This window comes from Watersipora subatra, chromosome 11 (genome assembly GCF_963576615.1).
Source record: "Watersipora subatra chromosome 11, tzWatSuba1.1, whole genome shotgun sequence".
NCBI lineage: Eukaryota > Metazoa > Bryozoa > Gymnolaemata > Cheilostomatida > Watersiporidae > Watersipora > Watersipora subatra.
In genome coordinates this window covers 26,661,649-26,688,823 of record NC_088718.1, presented here as the reverse complement: position 1 = coordinate 26,688,823, position 27,175 = coordinate 26,661,649, and the positions used below count along the sequence as shown (strand labels likewise).

The 27,175-nt window shown below is 35.3% G+C and overlaps 1 protein-coding gene across 1 annotated transcript in view; it reads left to right on the top strand.

Moving 5' to 3' along the window:
• Positions 1-26,861, top strand: part of LOC137407922 (NACHT and WD repeat domain-containing protein 2-like) — a 39,456-nt gene extending 12,595 nt beyond the window's left edge. The window contains exons 6-21 of the mRNA XM_068094306.1: positions 804-954; positions 1,173-1,316; positions 4,931-5,136; positions 8,309-8,460; positions 10,456-10,665; positions 11,284-11,518; positions 13,025-13,156; positions 13,321-13,424; positions 13,602-13,771; positions 17,880-18,100; positions 18,300-18,438; positions 22,228-22,343; positions 24,787-24,922; positions 25,359-25,526; positions 25,614-25,793; positions 26,824-26,861. Coding sequence (XP_067950407.1) covers positions 804-954; positions 1,173-1,316; positions 4,931-5,136; positions 8,309-8,460; positions 10,456-10,665; positions 11,284-11,518; positions 13,025-13,156; positions 13,321-13,424; positions 13,602-13,771; positions 17,880-18,100; positions 18,300-18,438; positions 22,228-22,343; positions 24,787-24,922; positions 25,359-25,526; positions 25,614-25,793; positions 26,824-26,861 — 2,502 coding nt within the window. The remainder of the gene's footprint in view (positions 1-803; positions 955-1,172; positions 1,317-4,930; positions 5,137-8,308; positions 8,461-10,455; positions 10,666-11,283; positions 11,519-13,024; positions 13,157-13,320; positions 13,425-13,601; positions 13,772-17,879; positions 18,101-18,299; positions 18,439-22,227; positions 22,344-24,786; positions 24,923-25,358; positions 25,527-25,613; positions 25,794-26,823) is intronic.
• Positions 26,862-27,175: the final 314 nt, after the last annotated feature.

Here is a 27,175-nt window from a genome sequence, read left to right as displayed (position 1 = left end):
AGTGCGTGACTGTATCTCCAGTACGCAAAGAATATTTTTAATTACTGTACGTATTGTAAAGGGATTTGCCGGCCTTTACTTAGCACGATCTAGACTAATAAATAAAGAGAAGAGAGTGCGTGTAGTTTCATTCAGCTTTTAATTAGCGAAGGAAATTTCACTAGCCGAGGAGCATGCAGCTATCTGCTCTGCTCAACTAAATGAGTGCACTCCTCTATATACAATAATATCAACCGTTCCGGCTAACGGCAAACGGTAAGAACACCGGCTAACAAGGTGAATAAATAGGACTGCTAGCGCGTTAGTATGACAACAATATAAGTGACGATAAGTGATAGTGTTATGACGGTATATCAGATACAACAATAGCATAACGTGTGAAACAACGATATAATAGACGGACAACACATACAAAAAAAATAAGACAACAACGATAAGTGTAAGCATAACGATTAAAACAACAATATAATAAAAAGGACAAGACATACAATAAATAAGAAATGCAGTGTCATGGCCCGGCGTCCACCAAAGTATTATCTCAATTTTATTAAATATTTTTTTCAGTACAAACCAATACAGGTTACTTATAAAAGCCTTAAACATACTTATATAAACCTTCAATATACTTATACAGGCCTTAAACATAATTATAATACAAAATATAGCACTGAAGCAACTTACGAACAAATTCACCTTACGAACAATCGTTCGGAATGTAACTCGTTCGTAGGTTGGGAACCGTCTGTATAAGTAATGAAGAAGTTAGTACAACATACCAAACAAGTAGTTGTCTTCTTTCACAGCCTTTGAATGAGAGATGCCCAGTTGTCCAAGAAAAACAGTTCAGTGATGAGATTAGCCCAAAACTTCATGCATATTTGAGGAACGGGGTACAGAAGGCCGTCGATGACAAGCTTATGGATGAAAAACAAGCCAAGAAGTATTTTTGGTCAGGTTAGTAACTAGTGCTATTGCTATTGTTACAGTAACTAGTTGATTGTGATAAAAATATTCTTATGTAGAGTTGATTGTGCATTGCTATTGGGTCTTTCTCTTTTCATCTTTTGTTGTTTTTTGAAATTTTTGTTGCCAAAACCGTTTTATGTTTTCAATCCAGAAAGAACAAATTTTATGACATTTTTGTCTCATTGCACATTTCTCATATACTGCAGTGACAGAGGAGGAAGTGTACAATGGTGTCCTGTCTCTCTTTGAAGAGGAGGCCAGGAACCACACTCTCTGCTTTGTCAGAAACCTTGTCAATATCAATTATCAAGATGACAAGGCGGACCGGTTTGTCGAGTTGGAACAAGTTGGTGGTGAGTTGGCAAGTTGTCAAAGGGTTTCCATTTAAAAATGCATATTATAAAAAGTAGTATAAATAGTTTAGGTAATTATATGCGTCTACTAGATCAATGCTCGGCGTTGCACGGGTATTAAAAACAGTTTATAAACAGTGGCAGGTAATGTAGTTGCCTACCACTTGCCATTAGCCTGGCACAATTTCAATGGCTAATTTGAGTAAGCTGGTATCAGTATTGCTAAACTTACTAATAAAAGCCGCTATTGCTAAACTTACTAATAAGAGCCGTGAGAGCAAGCTTTAGCGATGCTACGTGTAACTCTAAGTGGTATGCCTATTTTAACCCAGATAACGATTCATATCGCCCAATAAATTCATCAAATCTCGTGTAGATTAATAGGTTAGATTATCACCTGGTGAACTGGAGGTTCCGAGATCAAGTCATCTGCAATACAGATTTGTCATTGCTAGATACTAATCATAATAGCTGGACAAACTGAACGACATACAGATGACAAACTTTAAGATTTATATACATGTATGTATGTTCATGCGGAAGGCGCAGAACACACGCATGCGAAGTTTGAATGAAATCAACCAAAAATGGAGAAAATGCATAGCATAGCGTTTACTTGAGCTATCAGACGTTTACTTGAGCTAACAGATGTTTACTTGAGCTATCAGACGTTTACTTAAGCTAACAGACGTTTACTTGAGCTATCAGACGTTTACTTGAGCTATCAGATGTTTACTTGAGCTATCAGACGTTTACTTAAGCTAACAGACATTTACTTGAGCTATCAGACGTTTACTTGAGCTATCAGACGTTTACTTGAGCTTTCAGACGTTTACTTGAGCTATCAGATGTTTACTTGAGCTATCAGACGTTTACTTCAGCTATCAGACGTTTACTTGAGCTTTCAGATGTTTACTTGAGCTATCAGACGTTTACTTGAGCTGTCAGGCGTTTACTTGAGCTATGAGACGTTTACTTGAGCTATCAGACGTTTACTTGAGCTATCAGACATTTACTTGAGCTATCAGACATTTACTTGAGCTATCAGACGTTTACTTAAGCTAACAGACGTTTACTTGAGCTATCAGACGTTTACTTGAGCTATCAGATGTTTACTTGAGCTATCAGACGTTTACTTAAGCTAACAGACATTTACTTGAGCTATCAGACGTTTACTTGAGCTTTCAGACGTTTACTTGAGCTATCAGATGTTTACTTGAGCTATCAGACGTTTACTTCAGCTATCAGACGTTTACTTGAGCTTTCAGATGTTTACTTGAGCTATCAGACGTTTACTTGAGCTGTCAGACGTTTACTTGAGCTATGAGACGTTTACTTGAGCTATCAGACGTTTACTTGAGCTATCAGACATTTACTTGAGCTATCAGACATTTACTTGAGCTATGAGACGTTTACTTGAGCTATCAGACGTTTACTTGAGCTATCAGACGTTTACTTGAGCTATCAGACGTTTACTTGAGCTATCAGACGTTTACTTGAGCTATCAGACGTTTACTTGAGCTTTCAGACGTTTACTTGAGCTATCAGATGTTTACTTGAGCTATCAGACGTTTACTTCAGCTATCAGACGTTTACTTGAGCTTTCAGACGTTTACTTGAGCTATCAGACGTTTACTTGAGCTGTCAGACGTTTACTTGAGCTATGAGACGTTTACTTGAGCTATCAGACGTTTACTTGAGCTATCAGACGTTTACTTGAGCTAACAGACGTTTACTTGAGCTAACAGACGTTTACTTGAGCTTTCAGACGTTTACTTGAGCTATCAGACGTTTACTTGAGCTATGAGACATTTACTCGAGCTATCAGATGTTTACTTGAGCTATCAGACGTTTACTTGAGCTATGAGACGTTTACTCGAGCTATCAGATGTTTACTCGAGCTATCAGACGTTTAGTTGAGCTATCAGACGTTTAGTTGAGCTATCAGACGTTTACTTGAGCTAACAGACGTTTACTTGAGCTATCAGACGTTTACTTCAGCTATCAGACGTTTACTTCAGCTATCAGACGTTTACTTGAGCTATCAGACGTTTACTTGAGCTATCAGATGTTTACTCGAGCTATCAGACGTTTACTCGAGCTATCAGACGTTTACTTGAGCTATCAGACGTTTACTCGAGCTATCAGACGTTTACTTCAGCTATCAGACGTTTAATTGAGCTATCAGACGTTTACTTGAGCTATCAGACGTTTACTTGAGCTATCAGACGTTTACTTGAGCTATCAGACGTTTACTTGAGCTATCAGACGTTACTTGAGCTAACAGATGTTTAATTGAGCTATCAGACGTTTACTCGAGCTATCAGACGTTTACTCGAGCTATCAGACGTTTACTTGAGCTATCAGATGTTTACTTGAGCTATCAGATGTTTACTTGAGCTATCAGACGTTTACTCGAGCTATCAGACGTTTACTTCAGCTATCAGACGTTTACTTGAGCTATCAGACGTTTAATTGAGCTATCAGACGTTACTTGAGCTACCAGACGCACATGATGACAAAGTTGGATTTATTAATATTGACTTACTCCATAAATAATCAGCAGAGCAAAAGACGTTTGAATTCATATTCAAATGACTTATAATATTACTTAAACCATAACTGTCACGTACAACTTTTATCGTATTTTCCAAGTAAATCAGACACGCTGATTCCGATTTTGTACGCAAAATAAAGATTGGACCACTAACCTTCGAAGTCATTAAGGCTTTTTTAAAGCATTTCAATATCCGTCTCTTAAACAACACAATCGGCATAACAAGCTCCGCCCATAAATATGTGACAAAACCTAGCTTTTTCAGGAACGGAAGTTAGGGGTGTATAGTCCGATTTAGAATAATAGGGATGGGTGTCTTAAAACTCATTATTAACTAAGTCCAGCCTGTAAGATAATCTCAGTCTTTTATGAAAGGGATATAAACTATTTAAAATTGCTCGTAGCTTGTTACATGTTGTTTAAATAGGCTGAAGACCAAAAAAAATGAGCTCAAAAAAGCGCGATTTTATCACAAGCTGGCGTTGTGATCACGCTTTTTTGAACTCATTTTTAAACATGCTAAATAGCTTATTTACCTTTCAGAAAAGACTGAGATTATTTTTAAGGCTGAATTTAGATAATAATGGATTTTAAAACTCCATCTCTATTTATCTAGATCGGTCTAAACTTCCGTTCCTAAAAAGCTAGGTTACGTCACGTATTTATGGGCGGAGCTTGTTGTGCCGATCGTGTTGTTTTCGAGACCGATATTAAAACGCTGTAAAAAAGCCTTCAATACTCTGAAACTTAGTGGACCAATCTTTATTTTGAGTACAAAATCGGAATCAGCGTGCCTGATTTACCTAGTTAATACGATAAAAGTTGTACGTGACAGTTATGGTTTAATCTATTACTAGTGTAAATTGACAGGAAGTCTGTTAGTAGTCTTTTAATAGGAAACTTGTATTGGCACAACTCAATCAATGGAATATTCATTCCATCTATGTAAAACCTGCCTAGCCTTAGGGCATTGGATTCGGTTTGACTCACCTTATACACATGTCTTTTTAAGCTTCAATCTGATTATAAAGCTTTAATAAAGTGTATACTTCAGATGACAAAGTTGAGAACAGAGAAACGAGTAAGATGATCAAGGACCTCATCATGGCAACAAAGAAACACCTTGGAGCAGAGAACTCTTTTACTTTCGCTGATGTCGAGTGGAACGATATGAAAAGTGCAAATATGGAAAGTCTCAAAGGATATCTGATAGAATTTGGAGAGAAGTTTGAGAAAGAAATAAAAAACATCATTCGACGTGTGAGTAGCCTTACCTTTCGCTAGAAATTATTCTTTATGTTCGGTTTTTATAAACCGGTTTTGTTTTGATTTGCATAACTTACATGTATTACACTTCATACTGAAGGACATTTTTATGGCAATTTTCATCATCAAAATTGGAGTTGTCTGTCCAACAGAAAATGTTTGTTCACTAAGGTTTTATAGATGAACTCCGGAGATCACCTGAGTTTTACATCTTGATTATATTACCAGGTGCTGACTAGTGCTTATGTTATGTAAACAACCTGCACAATTCTCAATTCTTCAATAACCTTTTTATGTCATTGATCTTATACAGTTTTCATTGTAACTTGAAAGAAAACATTTTCAACTACTTTTGTAACACTCAGTTCTTTAAATTTCTTGTTATTTTCTTAAGGAGGTGTCTTTTATGAAAATGGTGCAGACAACTTCAAGAGTAATTCCCTCGTGAAGCAGTTTAGATCCTTTCGGCACCTTTGTGCTGAAACAGTAGCACAGATTAGACACGGACATGAAATCTGGTTGTTATTGTTATCCATTATTAGTTTTAATTATTTTTTTCAGACGAAGAAAGGAAACGCTTTTACAGTTTTTAATGAATGACTAGCAGTTGCTGGATTGGAGGTTCGCATGAACAAAAGTCAACTGGAGATTGAAGGCTAATAAGGCTTTAAAAAAACTTAAGATAAACAAATGTTTAATTAGAAAAAAAAATTTTTAGTTGAAATAAATAAAGACACAATGTGAAAACTGTAAATAAAAGAGTGAAGTTTTGTTCATATTCAATTATAGTAGCACGCAAGCTCTCCGAAACCAGCTCAAAGTGTTGGAAAAAAGATTCCACTTTATAGGAATCAATCCCGTACATTTGAATGCGCATATGAGATGATAAGTGCACTAACCAATAAGCCAGGCAGCCACTTCAAAAAGTTTTCGGAATAATTTTGTTTATAATCGCTGCCCGTCATGATCGCTTGATGGTCTGCAGAACTAGTGGTTGTGAGTTCAAATCTAGTGTGAAGCGGTTTCTTTTTCCGATAATTTTATCGCTCGAATTGGACATGCAGATGACAAGTACACAAACCAACAAAAAAACCAACAGACGCTGAGGTGTATATATAGACTTGATGAATGCTCGGGTTTGCCTGAGTAATAAAATAGTTTTTGCGCAGAAAAATTATTTTTATTTAACGTATGCAACATTTACCATTCCAACTTTTTAACTTCATATTATGAGAAAAGTGTTTTCGTGTAGCTTAAATAAATAAAGAGAAAAAATACACAATGAGTACATAGAAATATGTGTATAAAAAAGGTTACTGTTTCAGCAGAAGCTTGTTGTATTCAAAGTTTTGATGAACGATACTGGTACCTTTCGATACTGGTAAAAATGTGAAAATTAGACATCAGGCTTTCTTAGTCTGATACTTTGTCTGACTGAACAGAGAAAGAGAGAATGTAGAGGCAATTCTTAAACCAGAGAATACAACTGTCCATGTGAAAAGTATTTAGCGTTTACAGATTTACCAAAATTAGAAATATGAATATAACGGCGCATTTGAAATTGAAGTGGCACATTTAAAAATTACAAATTAAAAAAATAGTATGTAATGGTACAAAACATTGGTTTTAAAAAAAATTCCAGACAAGGTAACAAACGCTAGAGGTAATAATAATTAATACTTGTGTGGACCTCCGCAGTAAAACTTTAATTCATTCTAGTGCTGGCATCGTAAGGCGAAAGCGTTGTACTAAAGTGTATAGAAACCCATAGTAATTATCTAATACAAACACTTCCTGGTAAAAATCATCAAATTTTTTTATACACACAGTACATATTAAAAATTAATAACAGAATTATATATTAACCTTAATAACTATAGTTACATACAGTAACTTTAGTGTATTTAGTTGTTAAGATCTGCAATAAAATGTAACATTACAACGTACTATGTGCAGAGTGTACCGTAGGAAGTTCGTACCTTTGAGACAGACGTGTAACATAAACAATCAATCTAACTTAAATTAATTTAGCTTAATAAACACATACTTGAAGGGAGTTTTAGTATGTATTTTACTAAACATCACCTTTGTCATCAGCAAAAACCTTATCACTTATCTGTTTCCGATTTCGTTTTCACTATAACTAATAATGAATAACGCTGAAATAAGGGAGAGCAAGCATCATATTTCTTTCATGCAATGTCTGAGGGAGTTTGGTGAATAGCATTTTAGCATTTTTGTTAATGCAATTTACACACCGACTGCCAATTTTCAATACCAAGAAAATATTTTTGTTGATATCGTTTGGCAGAAAATGTCATACGGCGAGGACGAGAAAAACATCGTGCTCCACATCGCAAGGCAGAAGAATCGTATAACAGGGTCGTCGTAACCTGAAGGGGCACAATCAAAAGTGCACATTTGGTGCGTGCGATCGCGAAAAGGATATACAATATATGATAAGAGCGAGGGGAATGATAAGAACAGCTTAGCTTTGCGGTTACGTGTGCTTACATGCTTACGTGTGGTTACGTAGTTGCAATTTCAATGTCGTGAGTTCCAATTCAGTTCGCCAATTCTATAATTCAATAGTAGTTCCAATTGAGTATACCACTCTCTCTTATACTTATTTATTCTCCAAATTTAGTATATCACTCTCTCTTGTACTGACTTATTCTCTAAGTAGTGTACCACTCTCTCTTGTACTGACTTATTCTTCAATTAGTATACCAGTCTCTCTTATACTGACTTATTCTCCAATTAGTATACCACTCTCTCTTGTACTAACCTATTCTCCAATTAGTATACCATTCTCTCTTGTACTGACTTATTCTCCAATTAGTATACCACTCTCTCTTGTACTGACTTATTCTCCAATTAGTATATCACTCTCTCTTGTACTGACTTATTCCCCAATTAATATACCACTCTCTCTCTTGTACTGAATGTCAGTTAAACATAATCTTATTGTTCATCTTTATAATCTTTCTAAATTATTGATTTTTAATAACAATCAATAATTATTCAATTATTGATTTTTATTAATGATCTGCGGTGAACCTCGCCTACTTTACAAAAATATCTAAAGGTCCCTGCCAAACTTTTGATTTTTTTATTGTTTGACACACAGTAGAAGTTTCTCATTGGTCGCTTTGTTATTTTGCAGGCAGCTGATAAAAAGAACCCCATAAAAGGACACTCACTTGCCGGCATGCTGACAGAAATAGCGGAGCATGACCACCAGGCCCTCGCTAAAAACAAAACCCTCCAAGGAAGGGCTGACATCATGGCTACCATCAGAACATACATCCATTCAGAGTGAGTCTTTTGGTTTTTTCTGATCAGACTTTGATTTGTTAGATTAATAAAATTATAACCTGTTCATCGAGCATTTGCACTGATTGATTATCATACTTAAATGTTAATGCCAGTATTCATCCAAGCATGATGGACAAATAAGAGATGTAACAATCCAATACTAATTAATCTCATTTCCTTTCTAATAATTTTAAATGAGGTCCTAATAAGGTCACGGCACACCGGACTACCAGGGTACTAGTGCCACATGATGTGACCTGTATTAAATTAAGCACAATATATTTTTCAGAGTATTAATAATCTATTATATATAATACTAGCTGTGCTACCTGGCCTTGCCTGGGTAATTAAAAGGGCTTTGGACAGAAATTGATTAATATTTAACATATAACAACATTTGCCATCCTAACTTTCAAACTACATATCATGAGAAAAGTGTTTTGTGTAGTTGAAATAAATTAAGAGAGAAAATAAAAGCAACTGTAAAGGTTTTCTAACTTTGTCAAACAACTGTAACTTTCAAACTTCATATCATGAGAAAAAAGTTTTGTGCAGGACAACTAAGATAAAAATAAATAAAACAACTGTAAAGGTTTTTAAACAACTGTAAGTTTAAATTTTCATAACTTGAAAGAAGTGTCTCATTGAAATAAATTAGAAGGAAAAATAAAAATGTAAAGGCGTTTAAATGTAAAATCATTAGGGAGTAATGGCTTAATATAGTCTATTTTACAACGGTTACAATAAAAAATTATTTGTTATACTAAGTATTATTTTGTTTATGGTTTTACAGCTAGTATGTAGCTAGCTTTGTATATGTTGCACAGCTAGCATGTAGCTAGCTTTATATATGTTTCACAGCTAGTATATAGGTAGCTTTGTATATGTTGCACAGCTAGTATGTAGCTAGCTTTGTATATGTTGCACAGCTAACATGTAGCTAGCTTTGTATATGTTGCACAGCTAGTATATAGCTAGCTTTGTATATGTTGCACAGCTAGCATGTAGCTAGCATTATATATGTTTCACAGCTAGTATATAGCTAGCTTTGTATATGTTGCACAGCTAGTATATAGCTAGCTTTGTATCTAATGCATATTGTATATCTGATGCAATTACCTCCTGGTAAAAATCATCATAATTAAAAATAGTACCATAATACTATGTTAACCTTAGTAACTATAGGTACTTACAATGACTTTAGCGCATTTTGGGGTTATGATCCGCGAGATAATGTAACATTACAATGTAGTATGAGGTGAGTACGGCTTGAATGGCTCAGTGGTAGAGCACTTGGTTTTTAAACTTGTGGTCGCTATCTCCGTGAGTTCAAGTCCTTGAGATTGTGGAATTTTATTTCCAAGATTTTAATAGCCACAGCTGGATGCGCCTACAGACCAACACTTAGAAATATATATAGATGGGTTAAACATTAACTAGATATAATAATAATAACACAAAACATACATACACCTTAGACATAATTCGATGGCTAATAGTTTAGTCTGTAACAGATGTTGCTAACCTGTGAAGCTATTCACAAATTGTCATTGTTTTACACAGGTCAACAATATTAGAGGTTGTTTTCGTATATTAGACAGGAACACACAACTCTTGCATGTAACAAACCTCTATATGAATAAAGAGAAAATGCAAATAAAAAAGTAAATAAAAATCTTTCTATTATTTATTACAAGTCTTTACTATAATAAGATCCGTGTCCGTCTGCTATGTGCATTATGGAAATTACTGCTTTGCTCAGAAATCGAACTCGGATATTCCGTTTTGCAGCCAAATCCACTACCAACTTCGCAACTGAACGTTTTCTCTAATAGAAGAATAGTTGTACACATAGTTAATACACCTGACAATCTCTCATGGCATGTAAGACTCCCAGTGGACTAGTTATAATAATATTATTAATGTTTACCAGCGCATACATGTGGAGCTTATCACATACAATAGAACTAGTAGTCCTATCACATTGTTGAGCAGGTCTACCTTTCCCTTCATCATGTACGGTGACTCGGGCTTTAGTAAAACCAGCCTGTTGGCTGTGGCATCTATAAGAGTCTATGACTGGTTGGGGGATACCGGAAAAGAAGACCTCGTGGTGGTAAGACGATTCCTTGGGACAACTCCTGACTCGACGAACATTGGTTCCCTCATAGACAGCATTACTATACAGATAAGTAATGCTTGCCAGTGAATCAATATAACCTTCTGCCAATATAAATAGTACAAAATAGATAATAAATGGAAACAGTGATTGACTCTTACGAATGATTCCTAGCACTGTCAGTTTTGGTCATCCTAGGAAGATCCTAGCAGCAATTGATCCATAAATGTGAACTTACACAAAGCTTTAGTATATTTTATCAGAAAGTAATGGAATTTTTCCATCAATTGCTTTTGATGTTTGAGGTGCTCTGGACCGCTTGGATGTTTCAAAATTAGGTGAAAACGCTCAGTAGAAAAAATTGCATGAGAAATGGGGTCGAGCCGGCCTTTTGGCCAAGCTTAGGGCCTGCTCGGTCTCTTCGTCGATCTCGGGTATAATCTCTCCCATTGCGGAAGGGGCCAAGCCGGTCTCCTAGGCTCAGTAGCTTGGTTGGGGGGGGGTGTCTTTCTGCTCTGAGCCCTAGTATCTCTCACCACCACACTTCTGTGTTTCTGTATGAGAGAATTGAATTTCTTACCTGACTGCGTTTGCTGCCAAAGAATCACAAGAACCGATTTCTGACGAATAGCTCAGTTTTTACCTGAATTATAATCAGTGATTAGAAGTGGTTAGGTCTCTCTCATGTCATTTTGTCACGGCAGGTTTGTGCTACCACAGACAAAGGACCTGATGCAGAAACTCGTCCTCACCCTCATCTCTATTCCTAAGAACTACAGAGTTGTCATATCTCTCATGTCATTTTGTCACGACAGGTTTGTGCCACCACAGACAAAGGACCCGATGCAGAAACTCGTCCTCACTCTCATCTCTATTCCTAAGAACTACAGAGTTGTCATATTCCTTGACTCACTTGATCAACTTTCTGCTTACGGAAAGGTATCAAGATTATAACTAAAGTCTTTGTATACTCGCTATAATGTTGACTGTATTCTAGTCCTGTAGTTCTATTAATTGTATGTGACTGTCAGATCCATTTGTTTATTACTAGTGGAATATTCTGGATGTTTGTTCTTCGTTGGATATTGTAGTCAGATATTTCAAATGTTACTTTAAAATTTCCATAGTTTTGTAATAAAGCTGTATGACAGGATTGCAGTTTGGCTGGCCATGAGTACAACAGCTGAATTTTCTTAACATTTGTGAGTTCTCAGAGATTCATTACAGTGCTCTTTTGGGTGACTCTTGAATTCAGTTCATATTGTTGTGATTGTTATCTTTGTTACAGGACTTTTACTTACTATGTTTATAGCATGTTTTATTATGTATTAACTTATCAACTCTATGTTGTCCATTATTCTGATACTACTATATGTTGTCTGTTATTTTGGTACTACTCTATGCTGTCTGTTATTCTGATACTACTCTATGTTGCCTGTTATTCTGATACTACTCTATGTTGTCTGTTATTCTGATATTACTCTATGTTGTCTGTTATTCTGGTACTACTCTATGTTGTGTGTTATTCTGATACTACTCTATGTTGTCTGTTATTTTGATACTACTTTATGTTGTCTGTTATTCTGATACCACTCTATGTTGTCTGTTATTCTGGTACTACTCTATGTTGTCTGTTATTTTGGTACGACTCTATGATCTCCTTTATTCTGATACTACTTTATGTTGGCTATTATTCTGATACTACTTTATGTTGGCTGTTATTCTGATCCTGTTACAAGATAGTTGTTTACCTTAGTAGTGTTGAGTGATTCGAGTGTTGACGTTAATGGAAATAATCTAAGTGGCTGGCCAGCCCTAATAATAGTAAGAAGTCTAAGCTGTAAACTGATTGTCTAACGCTGTCGTCCTATACCATGCTTAAACCGTAGTCTCGTGAACTCTCGTTGTTGTTGCACTATTGAACTATTGGCTAATCCAGTGTTATCATAAATCTAATTGGTTAATACGTGACATAACAGATACTACTCTATGTTGTCTGTTATTTTGGTACTACTCTATGTTGTCTATTATTCTGATACTACTCTATGTTGTCTGTTTATCTGATACTACTAAATGTTGTGTGTTATTCTGATACTACTCTACGTTGTTTATTATTCTGATACTACTCAATGTTGTCTGTTGTTCTGATACTACTCTGGGTTGCCTGTTTTTCTGATGCTACTCTATGTTGTCTGTTATTCTGGTACTACTCTATGTTGTCTGTTATTCTGATGCTACTCTACGTTGTCTGTTATTCTGATACTACCCTATGTTGCTTGTTATTCTGATACCATTCTAGGTACTCCATTATTATGATACTACTCTACATGTAGGTACTCTGTTATTCTGATTTTATTCTTAATACACTGATTTTTTCATAACCTAGAAAAACCTTCTCAATGTTTGCCTTAATATTTTGACACTACCTTTCCTTCTATGTTTCAGGCACACACACTGGAATGGCTGCCTGATCAACTACCCAGTAATGTTAAACTATTAGTTTCAACATTGCCTGAAGACCACAACATTCTCAACTTGCTCAAGAACAGGCATTACAGTGACAAGCAGTATGTTGAAGTAAGAAAGTCTACTTTCAAAATGCAAAACTACCTTTATTTCAGTTTTGCTGAAGAGATGCTCAGATTGGGAATTTTTTTATGTTTTTACAGCATATATGTCACTAGATGACCAAATTTGGGTAATTGTCTCTGCAATTAAACTTCTTGTTTTATGATGTGCAGGTAAAAATTCTAGACACCCAGCTTGCCCTGAAACTGATAAAGGATTGGTTGCGGTCTTGTAAAAGGCAACTGATTGAGGATCAGTTTACAATACTTTCTGAAAGGTGACTTCCATTTCTCATTATTTTACTAAACAAGCGATACGATTGGATAAATTCTAAAGATGGATTCTGATAAAATGATTGTCTGACATTTTTCTATCAAACTGGTCAACCAGCCAGAATTATTTGAATTTGATATAAGATTTTTGCTGGGAAAGTTTTTTAACGCTGTTATTGTAGGTTCGAGACGGATGCTAATACAAGTCCTCTTTACATCAAGTTAATCTTTGATGTCATCATTACGGTACCGTTCTACGTGGATGATATCATGCTGAAGGATTTACTTCTTAAGATCAATTCTCCTGTCCAGTGTATTCGTTATATCTTCAATGAGCTCAAAAGAAAGAATGGTAAAGGCTTTTTGGTATCATCCTTTTACCAAAATTGAAGCTGAAATGTTTTCTATCGATAAATTCTTACTTATGTTGTTTTTAAGTTTTTCACATTGACCTTGCTAGAACTGAGAAATTATGGGGCAAGTAGATTTACTATTAGCGGAATAATGATTTCATGTTTATTCCACCAGTAAGATGATATCAGCTCTGTTTGTATTTATTAGTAACATGATATCAACTGTATGTTTATACCCACCTGTAACATGATATAAGCTCTGTATTTACTTGTAACGTGATATCAACTATGTTTGTATTTACTTGTAGCATGATATCAACTTTATGTTTATAGCTACTAGTAATATGATATCAACTCTATGTTTATAGCTACTAGTAACATGATATCAACTCTATGTTTATAGCTACTAGTAACACGATATCAACTCTATGTTTATATCTACTAGTAACATGATATCAACTTTATGTTTATACCTACTAGTAACATGATATCAACTCTATGTTTGTATCTACTAGTAACATATTATCAACTTTATGTTTATCTCTACTATTAACATGATATGAACTCAATGCTTATATCTACTAATAACATGTTATCAACACTATGTGTATATCTACTAGTAACATGATATCAACTCTATGTTTATATCTACCAGTAATATGATATCAACTCTATGATTATATCTACCGGTAACATGACATCAGCTCTATGTTTATACTTACTAGTAACATAACATCAACTCTGTTTTATATCTACTAGTAACATAATCTCAGCTCTATGTTTATATCTACTAGTAACATGATATCAACTCCTATGTTTATATCTACTAGCAAGACGATATCAACTATATGTTTATATCTACTAGTAACATGATATCAACTTTATGTGTATACCTACTAGTAACATGATATCAACTCTATGTTTGTATCTACTAGTAACATGATATCAACTCTATTTCTATATCTACTAGAGCCATGATATCAACTCTATGTTTATATCTACCAGTAATATGATATCAACTCTATGTTTATATCTACCAGTAACATGATATCAATTCTGTTTTATCTTTACTGGTAACGTAATCTCAACTCAATGTTTATATCTACTAGTACCATGATATCAACTCTGTTTGTATTTACTAGTAACATGATATCAACTCCATGTTTATATAAATATATACTAGTTATATGATATCAATTTTATGTTTATATCTATTTGTAATATGGTATGAACTCTGTGTTTATTCCTACTACTAACAGCATATCAACTATTCTTTCACTTCTGTTTTACAGTATTTTCCTTCACAAAATACATTGACATTAGTACCTAATTTTTCCAAGAATATGAACATTGCATTTTTATGGTGAACATTGTACTTACACTTTCAGTGATTGACCAGTCCAAGTTTTTTACCCTAAATCAACGGGCATTTTGTATTAGCATACCTGCTCATGCCTAGCAAATTTGTGGATCTCAGGTTTTTGGCCCTACGGTTATTAAATTACTGTCTGCATTTACTACTGATACACAGACTAGTTCATCTTATTAGTTCACTGTTATAGTAGACCTGCTGGTATACAGACTTGTATATCTTATTAATAGTTTATTGTTATAGTAGACCTGCTGGTACACAGACTTGTATATCTTATTAATAGTTTACGGTTATAGTAGACCTGCTTGTACACAGACTTGTATATCTTATTAATAGTTTACTGTTATAGGAGACCTACTGGTATACAGACTTGTATATCTTATTAATAGTTTACTGTTATAGTAGACCTGCCGGTACACAGACTTGTGTATATTATTAATAGTTTACTGTTATAGTAGACCTGCTTGTATACAAACTTGTATATCTTATTAATAGTTTACTGTTATAGTAGACCTACTGGTACACAGACTTGTGTATCTTATTAATAGTTTATTGTTATAGTAGACCCGCTGGTACACAGACTTGTATATATTATTAATAGTTTACTGTTATAGTAGACCTGCTGTTATACAGACTTGTATATCTTATTAATAGTTTACTGTTATAGTAGACCTGCTGGTACACAGACTTGTATATATTATTAATAGTTTAAAGTTATAGTAGACTTGCTGGTACACAGACTTGTGTATCTTATTAATAGTTTACTGTTATAGTAGACCTGCTGGTATACAGACTTGTATATCTTATTAATAGTTTACTGTTATAGCAGACCTGCTGGTACACAGACTTGTATATATTATTAATAGTTTAAAGTTATAGTAGACTTGCTGGTACACAGACTTGTGTATCTTATTAATAGTTTACTGTTATAGTTGACCTGCTTGTACACAGACTTGTATATCTTATTTATAGTTTACTGTTATAGTTGACCTGCCGGTATACAGACTTGTATATATTATTAATAGTTTACTGCTATAGTAGACCTGCTGGTATACAGACTTGTGTATCTTATTAATGGTTTACTGTTATAGTAGACATGCTGATATACAGAATTGTATATCTTATTAATAGTTTACTGTTATAGTAGACCTGCTGGTACACAGACTTGTATATCTTATTAATAGTTTACTGTTATAGTAGACCTACTGGTACACAGACTTGTGTATCTTATTAATAGTTTACTTTTATAGTAGACCTACTTGTACACAGACTTATATATATTATTAATAGTTTACTGTTATAGTAGACCTGCTGGTACACAGACTTGTATATCTTATTAATAGTTTACTGTTACAGTAGACCTGCTGGTACACAGACTTGTATATCTTATTAATAGTTTACTGTTATAGTAGGCCTGCTGGTACACAGACTTGTGTATCTTATTAATAGTTTACTGTTATAATAGACCTGCTGGTATACAGACTTGTATATATTATTAATAGTTTACTGTTATAGTAGACCTACTGGTATACAGACTTGTATATCTTATTAATAGTTTGCTGTTATAGTAGACCTGCCGGTACACAGACTTGTATGTTTTATTAATAGTTTACTGTTATAGTAGACCTACTGGTATACAGACTTGTATATCTTATTAATAGTTTACTGTTATAGTAGACCTGCTGGTACACAGACTTGTATATCTTATTAATAGTTTACTGTTATAGTAGACCTGCTGGTATACAGACTTGTATATCTTATTAATAGTTTACTGTTATAGTAGACCTGCTGGTACACAGACTTGTATATCTTATTAATAGTTTACTGTTATAGTAGACCTGCCGGTATACAGACTTGTATATATTATTAATAGTTTACTGCTATAGTAGACCTGCTGGTATACAGACTTGTGTATCTTATTAATAGTTTATTGTTATAGTAGACCTACTGGTATACAGTCTTGTATATCTTATTAATAGTTTACTGTTATAATAGACCTGCTGGTACACAGACTTGTATATATTATTAATAGTTTACTGTTATAGTAGACCTGCTGGTACACAGACTTGTATATCTTATTAATAGTTTACTGTTATAGTAGACCTGCTGGTACACAGACTTGTATATCTTATTAATAGTTTACTGTTATAGTAGACCTACTGGTATACAGACTTGTATATCTTATTAATAGTTTACTGTTATACTAGACCTGTTGGTACACAGACTTGTATATATTATTAATAGTTTACCGTTATAGTAGACCTGCTGGTAAACAGACTTGTATATCTAATTAATAATTTACTGTTATAGTAGACCTGCTGGTACACAGACTTGTATATCTTATTAATAGTTTACTGTTATAGTAGACCTGCTGGTACACAGACTTGTATATCTTATTAATAGTTTACTGCTATAGTAGACCTGCTGGTACACAGACTTGTGTATCTTATTAATGGTTTACTGTTATAGTAGACCTGCTTGTACACAGACTTGTATATCTTATTAATAGTTTGCTGTTATAGTAGACCTGCTGGTACACAGACTTGTATATCTTATTAATAGTTTACTGTTATAGTAGACCTGCTGGTACACAGACTTGTATATCTTATTAATAGTTTACTGTTATAGTAGACCTGGTATACAGACTTGTATATCATATTAATAGTTTACTGTTATAGTAGACCTGCTGGTATACAAACTTGTATGTATATCATATTAATATTCTACTGTTATAGGAGACTTGCTTGTACATAGACTGTTTGCCTATCTGCACCTCTCCAACCTCGGCCTTACTGAGAATGAGCTGATAGATCTCATCTCTCTGGATGATGAAGTACTTAACGATGTTTTCCAGTACCAGGTGCCGCCCCTCCGACGCCTTCCCGCTGTTCTGTGGGCCCGCATCAGAAACTCTGTGAAAGACTACATGGTTACCCGTGAGGCCAATGGAGGAAAGGTCAGGGGAAGGAAACTACTATTTAATATGATCGTCTTAAACCTTATGTTTTTAGCAGTTATGGTGTTTGTAGTGCAAACACAACTTTGTGTTCGTGACCATCCTTTTACATTTGATGGCATGGCAGCTGAAGACAACTTTTGTTCATTCTAAAAACTTTTAATTTAAAATGGAAAACTTAAACATTATTTTTTTACAGGTGATCGCATGGTACCACAGGCAATTTGTTGAGGTTGGTGACACCATGTTCAAAGATGAACCTCCAGTTGAAGGGTACAAGATACAAGCTTCTCACCTCTGTAACCTGCTGAGAGAGTCAATGGTAGACTACTTTTCTGGTAGGTTGTTGTTGCTGTATATTGCAAGGTCTATATATAGGTCTGTATATTGCAGGGTTTACATGTTCTTTTTTGGTTTTGTGTTGTCAAACAGGAGCAGGGCTTGTATATTTAATTTGTTCTATAACGACCTGCGAAGCATGATCTTTCGCTATCAAATACATTTTTTATAGGGGCAGTTCAATATTCAGTAAAACCCTTTATTTGACCATAGCGCATATAAGTCGTCATGGTCTTTGAATCGCTAGGTCTATGGAAAACCTTTCGATACCATACTAATCGACGTAAATTTTGACATCAACTGATGCCATAAAAAGGCTACAAATGTGCTGCAGAATGAGCTCAACCACTTTTTCGGCCCTATATTCTTACTTCTAGAAATACAATACCGGTTATCACTGTCACGAGTACTATTGTTTAATAGATAATCATCAGTAGTCCGTCGATGTACACTTTGTGAAACTTCCGCATCTGTAATGCATCTGATATGGCTGGACATGGCGAAGAAAAAATTGCAATAAGAAATATGAAGTCTTTGCAAAGCAAAACTAATATCAGGGTAGAGTAAACATGTTTTCTGTAGGTTTAATCTAAGCAGATGATCGACTCTCTTAATTTATGTACAGACCCAATAGCTCATTAATTGACTACTCACAAATCAGAAACGCTCTGTATGAAGCTGGCTAAAGCCACACAACACTACGTTTAGTATACAATGAGTCAATGAGCAAAGTTTGAAGTTCCACCCTGGAGTATCTATCATTCCTTGCTCTCCATATTTCTTTACTAGTCTATATTCTGTGCTAGTCTGGTTTGTCTCACTCTTAATCACCTTCATTTCATTGCACCAGCTGTTAACTCTGTCTTTGACCAACTCTCATCGAACTTTGTAATATGCAGAGGGTGTCAATGGTAGGCTACTTGTCAGGTACACCATTTTGGTGGTACACTGTAAGCTTCGAGTGACCTTCACCTTTACATGTTTCTATCACATCAGTTCAGCATATGTTTATCCTGTCGTATAGCAAGATGCACTGCATGCCAATAGACTGATGTTTAATTAGGTTTTTCAATTTCTTCACCACTTGTTATTCTATGTCAGTCTTTGTTCTTTGCTAATGCTTCTTCTTTACTAGTGTAAGTTCTGTACTAGTGTAAGTTCTGTACTAGTGTGAGTTCTGTACTAGTAGGAGTTCTGTACTAGTGTGAGTTCTGTACTAGTGTGAGTTCTCTACTAGTGTGAGTTCTGTACTAGTGTGAGTTCTGTACTAGTGTGAGTTTTCTACTAGTGTGAGTTTTGTACTAGTGTGAGTTCTGTACTAGTGTGAGTTCTGTACTAGTGTGAGTTCTGTACTAGTGTGAGTTCTGTACTAGTGTGAGTTTTCTACTAGTGTGAGTTTTGTACTAGTGTGAGTTCTGTACTAGTGCGAGTTCTGTACTAGTGTGAGTTCTGTACTAGTGTGAGTTCTGTACTAGTGTGAGTTCTGTACTAGTGTGAGTTCTGTACTAGTGTGAGTTCTGTACTAGTGTGAGTTCTGTACTAGTGTGAGTTCTGTACTAGTGTGAGTTCTGTACTAGTGTGAGTTCTGTACTAGTGTGAGTTCTGTACTAATGTGAGTTCTGTACTAGTGTGAGTTCTGTAGTAGTGTCAGTTCTGTACTAGTGTGAGTTCTCTATTAGTGTGAGTTTTGTACTACTGTGAGTTCTCTACTAGTGTGAGTTCTGTACTAGTGTGAGTTCTGTACTAGTGTGAGTTTTCTACTAGTGTGAGTTTTGTACTAGTGTGAGTTCTGCACTAGTGCGAGTTCTGTACTAGTGTGAGTTCTGTACTAGTGTGAGTTCTGTACTAGTGTGAGTTCTGTACTAATGTGAGTTCTGTACTAGTGTGAGTTCTGTACTAGTGTGAGTTCTGTACTAGTGTGAGTTCTCTACTAGTGTGAGTTCTGTACTAGTGTGAGTTCTCTACTAGTGTGAGTTCTGTACCAGTGTGAGTTTTGTACCAGAGTGAGTTCTGTACTAGTGTGAGTTCTGTACTACTGTGAGTTCTTTACTAGTGTGAGTTTTGTACTAGTGTGAGTTCTGTACTAGTGTGAGTAATGTACTAGTGTGAGTTCTGTACTAGTGTGAGTTCTGTACTAGTGTGAGCTCTCTACTAGTGTGAGTTCTGTACTAGTGTGAGTTCTGTACTAGTGTGAGTTCTCTACTAGTGTGAGTTCTTTACTAGTGTGAGTTCTGTACTAGTGTGAGTTATGTACTAGTGTGAGTTCTGTACTAGTGTGAGTTCTGTACTACTGTGAGTTCTCTACTAGTGTGAGTTTTGTACTAGTGTGAGTTCTGTACTAGTGCGAGTTCTGTACTAGTGTGAGTTTTGTACTAGTGTGAGTTCTGTACTAGTGTGAGTTCTCTACTAGTGTGAGTTCTTTACTAGTGTGAGTTCTGTACTAGTGTGAGTTCTGTACTAGTGTGAGTTCTGTACTAGTGTGAGTTCTCTACTAGTGTGAGTTCTGTACTAGTGTGAGTTGTGTACTAGTGTGAGTTCTGTACTAGTGTGAGTTCTCTACTAGTGTGAGTTCTGTACTAGTGTGAGTTCTGTACTAGTGTGAGTTCTTTACTAGTGTGAGTTCTGTACTAGTGTGAGTTCTGTACTAGTGTGAGTTCTGTACTAGTGTGAGTTCTGTACTAGTGTGAGTTCTCTACTAGTGTGAGTTCTTTACTAGTGTGAGTTGTGTACTAGTGTGAGTTCTGTACTAGTGTGAGTTCTCTACTAGTGTGAGTTCTGTACTAGTGTGAGTTCTGTACTAGTGTTAGTTCTGAACTAGTGTGAGTTCTCTACTAGTATGAGTTCTCTACTAGTGTGAGTTCTGTACCAGTGTGAATTCTGTACTAGTGTGAGTTCTGTGCCAGTGTGAGTTCTGTACTAGTGTGAGTTGTGTACTACTGTGAGTTCTCTACTAGTGTGAGTTCTCTACTAGTGTGAATTCTGTACTAGTGTGAGCAATGTGCTACTGTGAGTTCTGTACTAGTGTGAGTTCTGTACTAGTGTGAGTTCTTTACTAGTGTGAGTTGTGTACTAGTGTGAGTTCTGTACTAGTGTGAGTTCTCTACTAGTGTGAGTTCTGTACCAGTGTGAGTTCTGTACTAGTGTGAGTTCTGTACTAATGTGAGTTCTGAACTAGTGTGAGTTCTGTACTAGTGTGAGTTCTGTACTAATGTGAGTTCCCAACTACTGTGAGTTCTCTACTAGTGTGAGTTCTGTATTAGTGTGAGTTCTGTACTAGTGTGAGTTCTGTACTAGTGAGAGTTCTCTACTAGTATGAGTTCTCTACTAGTGTGAGTTCTGTACCAGTGTGAATTCTGTACTAGTGTGAGTTCTGTACCAGTGTGAGTTCTGTACTAGTGTGAGTTGTGTACTACTGTGAGTTCTTTACTAGTGTGAGTTCTCTACTAGTGTGAGTTCTGTACTAGTGTGAGCAATGTGCTACTGTGAGTTCTGTACTAGTGTGAGTTCTGTACTAGTGTGAGTTCTCTACTAGTGTGAGTTCTGTACTAGTGTGAGTTCTGTACTAGTGTGAGTTCTATACTAGTGTGAGTTCTCTACTAGTGTGAGTTTTGTACTAGTGGGAGTTCTGTACTAGTGTGAGTTCTATACTAGTGTGAGTTCTCTACTAGTGTGAGTTCTGTACTAGTGTGAGTTCTATACTAGTGTGAGTTTTCTACTAGTGTGAGTTCTGTACTAGTAGGAGTTCTGCACTAGTGTGAGCTCTGTACTAGTCTGATTTGTCTCTACAGTAATAACCTTCTTTCTCCTATCACCAGTTTATAACTTAAATGACATTGTGAATCATGATGATAGGAAAGAAGAGGTGCAAGACAACTTCTCATTGTTCGGAGTTTATTGTTTGCAGGTAAATGGGCTGTAAAGAAAAAACCCTTTACTTACACTGATAAACTGATGAAGAAACTGAAGCTAGAGTCACCCGAGTCAGAGGAGGATTGATATGTGCCCGCAATGCCCAATATTCTGGAGAACAAGAAGCCCAACCTGAGAAAGTTGTGACAGCTGCCAAATCTGTTTCTCAAGTTGAACAGGTTCACAGATTTCTTCCAAGAGGTAGTTTCAATACATTAGCAGTGATTTGGCTGTTTTAGCTGTTTAATTCAGTCGCTGTTTATTTGTATAGATTATTCCACCAGAGAACTTTTATTACATCTCACCTTAGTACTTACGCAAAACATTGATTATGGATCACTGAGTTGGCAAATTTTTTCTACAGTAATTTTGGGATATTAGGTTATCATTTTGCAAAAAAATAACAAACTAATTAGTTTTATTTTTAGTCAGAATTCACAGCAAAATATCAGTTTTTAATTTTTTTAATCTTTTTGGATGGATAGAAAGAAAAATTGCAAACAACGACCTAAATGTATATACTTCTGTATACTCAAATACTTCTGATAACTACATTTTTATATAAAAGAATGGGAGTCTGCATTTTGGCCAAACTGTGAAAGTAAACCTAAAAAGATATTAAACATGCCTTTGTTTGTCAAATGCATTAATTCTTGTACAGAGGTTTTGGCTGATTTCAAAAAACCTTTATATTAAAACTATGACAAAAAATATTTTACAGCAAAAATATCGAGTGCACGTCATCAAATTATTTTGAGTTTGAATCACATTTGTCAGAACGAGCAAAAAATTATCATAGTGAAAGAATTAAGGCTTCTTTCATTGCATCTTCAGCGTAACAGTCAGTTAGTATATTTAAATGCATCTTGTTTTTTTGGAATGTGATGGAAACATTTCATCATCTTAATGAACTACACTGTACTTACTTTTTCTACTGGTGATGGTTAAAATTCTACTCGCTCTTATGTTGATATTGAGGAGATCCCTTAGACTATTCCTGTCACTGTTATTATAATAACTAGAAATTCCACTGTCATACAGCCCACGACCAAAGAGATGGCCAGAGATATTGGCAAAAAAATAAAGGGTACTGATGGTTGAGAAATGCAATATTAGCAATCAAATGGCTCTGCAGTGCAATAGGATAACTGCAATGGTAGCTGTAATGTACTGGGTGTGGGTGTTATTATATACAACAATAAGCAATAATGAATGGAAAAGATGTTTATATTTTCCCCCTGCAATAGGAGAAATGCAATATTGGCCAATATTAGAAGTAAAATGCACTGATATTCTTAGAATAATCAATTTTATTAATATAGTAATAATAGAAAACCAATACACAATTTTGTTTACATTTCAAAACGTCATAGGTAGCAATATCGAGAAGTTGTTGTATTTATATAGGTTTTTAGAAAATTTATTTAAAAAGTGTTTGGTCATGACAAACAACATCAATGAAAGGAAAATATTACACGTTTATATCTCTCCCTTGCAATAGGAGAAATGTAATGTTGGCCAATATTATAAGTAAAATGCACTGATATTATTAAAATAACCAATATTGTTAATATAGTAATACAGCAATAATAGAAAACCTATGAGCGTTCACGTGTCTCGAAGATATCTGCATACTGCAGCAAATTAAAAGCTGTTATAAAAGTGTTATAAAGCTGTAGGCCTAATTTACTGTAATGTATGTAATTCAACAACAATAAAGAAATGTGTCTATTATAACTCTGAAATGCAAAATTAGAAGTAAAATGGCAAGCTACTGTGTACTATACACAGTTTGAAAGTTGGTTGCGTTGAATGTAGAATGGTTTTGATAAGCGATCTTTAACAGAAAGCGAGTAGGAGCATCCACGCGTATAAAACTGTAGCAAAATAAAAACTGTTCTCGTCATGAAGGGGCGTTGTAGTTCAGCCCTAGCTTGTACATAAGTTGTGAAGATTTTCGGCTAACGTTTTAAATAATGAAACCTTCGGTGATTGGACAAAAAACATAGGCTGATAAACTGTGTACCACAATTTCGTACATGTAAATCGGTCTACGCCTCAAACGGTCTACGTTTATTACAAAAACCTTCGAATAAATTTGATTACAAGTAAACAACACCATAGACTGGTGAAATGAGCACGGTTTTCTTGTGAAATACGCACTACTAAATAGTTCTACAATCGGTCGCACGGCTTTGTTGGCGTTTCAATTTTCGGTCTTAACTTTTATTAAACCGAGCTTTTCAAGCTTTTTGTGGCAATTTTCGTTCAAATTAATCTGTTTATTTGTGTAAATAAACAGATTACAACACACTGTAATCCAGTGTGTTGCAGAGTTTTTATTACTAGGTTTATTAGCTATAACTGGATAACCAACCAGAGACAAGCACTTCGATTTATATATATATTATGTTCAGAAACTCGCCTTATATCCGCAGGTGTTTGGAGACATTGAAGGTCTCACTGGTTTGTTTGGCATGTACTCATGGTCAGAGATCTGTGAAATGACGAGTAGAATCAGCTTCAAAAATCAGAAGGCTATTGGAAAAGACAAGGATGAAACTATTGACTCAGGTAGTTCTATCCTCTTAGATATATACGCATTAAGATCTACTTGAATCATGAGAAAACTGGTAGTAGATTACTAAAGTCTCATGTAACATCAGTTACTGAAGTTAAAAGCAATGACTGAGGCGTAAATGGTAATATTAAATTTTTAATAACAATTCGGATAACAAGAAGACGATTTGTGGTTTATTTTGTCGTCTGAAAGTATATGGCTGGTGATGGAGAGTGTTCATTTCTATCATATTAATGCAAGATATATAGTAGAACAAATGAATGAATGGCACACCAACCTAGCAAACGATGGTGTCAATAGACCAGTGTCTATTTATAGCTGCTCATACTATTCCTACTTCCTACTTATCCTTTATTACAATTTTCACATGTAAACTCTCCCCGTTTAATCTCTGATTAGCGTCATCAATATACTCTGTTGTTATTTCAGGGGAACTGGAGAACTCGTTTGATAAACTCTTCCGAGCTTTCATGTTTAGCTCTTCTCTCTTGAGTGTCTATCCTCGGATGCTTGGACCGATCACACTTGGTCGTCTTCTAGCATTTGCTCCTGGTTCTGAGCTTATCAGCAATTTTGTAAATGGGGTCTATGAGAAAGGTTTGTTGATCTTTTGTTGTACTAGTTTGTTCTGTATCTAGTAGATACCTTCAACTTATTTTTGATATTTATCTATTGATGTTTTAGGGCCAAAGATAAATTCGTTTGTTTGCCCTCATCCTCAACTTGAAGGAAGTGGCACTCACCTCGTGATGGAGATGCCTAATGACCATAGTGGTCCTTGCGTCGCTGTGATAATGCTCACTCCACTCGATGGTTCATTTTATTTGACTTTGTCGCGGAAAGCAGTTCTGACAAATGTGGAAGGTTAGGAACTTTTTTATCATTCAACTGAAAATTGATTCAATCAGCTGAATATTCACAGATACAGTGGACCCTCACCGTACGTTATTAATTCGATCCGGTGATGGCATCGTAAGGCGAAAATATTATATAGAGGGATATAGAAACCCATCGTAACTATGTAATTCAAGCATGTCCTGGTAAAAACATCAAAATCTTATATATGTACTGCACATATTAAAAATTAGTTACAAAATAGTATATCAACCTTAGTAACTATAGTGGTTCTACCAATTTACTTATTTATGTCCAGCGCCGTTGCCAAAGTAATCGTTTTTTACTTCTTCCTTGAACGTCATTGTCAAACCTAGGACACAAAGCTATATAAATTAAATTTATATACATGTATGTAGTTATATATCGATATACATATAATGAGTTGAATTTTATAGTAAATATTATATTAAAGCATATAAATTATCTCAGTACTGCTTTAGCTTATTCAGGCTCTTCAATATCTTGGCTTTCAAATGAGCCAAAACCGGCAAAACCAAACCTCAAGCACCAGTTTGTAACTATAGGCTTTAGCGTGGCCATTGCTCCCCAGTGGAGGCATAGCCTTGTTATAGCGTGGCCTTGGTTGTCATCTGGATTGAGTATTGTTAGAACATCAGTCTTCTCGTGAGATTAAGGAACGAGATGACTGATTCCCAGTTTTCTGTCGAGGGGTTAGTATGGGCTCTGACGACATCATAGTATGCACAGAGGTTCATGTAGTGTTTCACTGTTTCTCATTCACAGTATATTTATTGAAGCATAATCATATTTAGAAAGCAACAGGGAAAGCGATACAAATTCTTCAGATAATAATATAAATGTTTAAAATGAACGAAAGGATGAAAAAAGCAAACTCTAACAATCACCCAAAATCTACTAATCCAGAACATGTGTTTGTATTGGTCGGGCGTTAGCACGATTTCCGGGCATTGTTGATTATCTAGAAGCGTAGTTTATTATTAGCGCTCTTTGGGTTTACGAGCACCGATTGTCACAGAAAAGCGCAGCCTCAATGGCAGCGAAAGGGATCGATGATCTAAGACTAAATGATAATTATGACATCACATTGTGGGAACCACAACCAAGTGTTTTTTTATTGCAGGACATACTTTTGACCCCCTGTTTTTCATAGTTCTATTATTTTCTGCGTATTGAATATAGGCTCATTCGAAAGCCAAGACTCTGAAGTACTAATATATATGATAAAAGTAATTGATAACTGATGTGCTTTAAACACTAAAATGCACAATAACTTTTCACCTGTAGCAAGCAGCTTGAATCAGCCTGGGCCCAAAGGCCCAAGCTGAATCAAGTTGCTTGCCACAGGGGGTCTGTTGGGAACCCTCAAT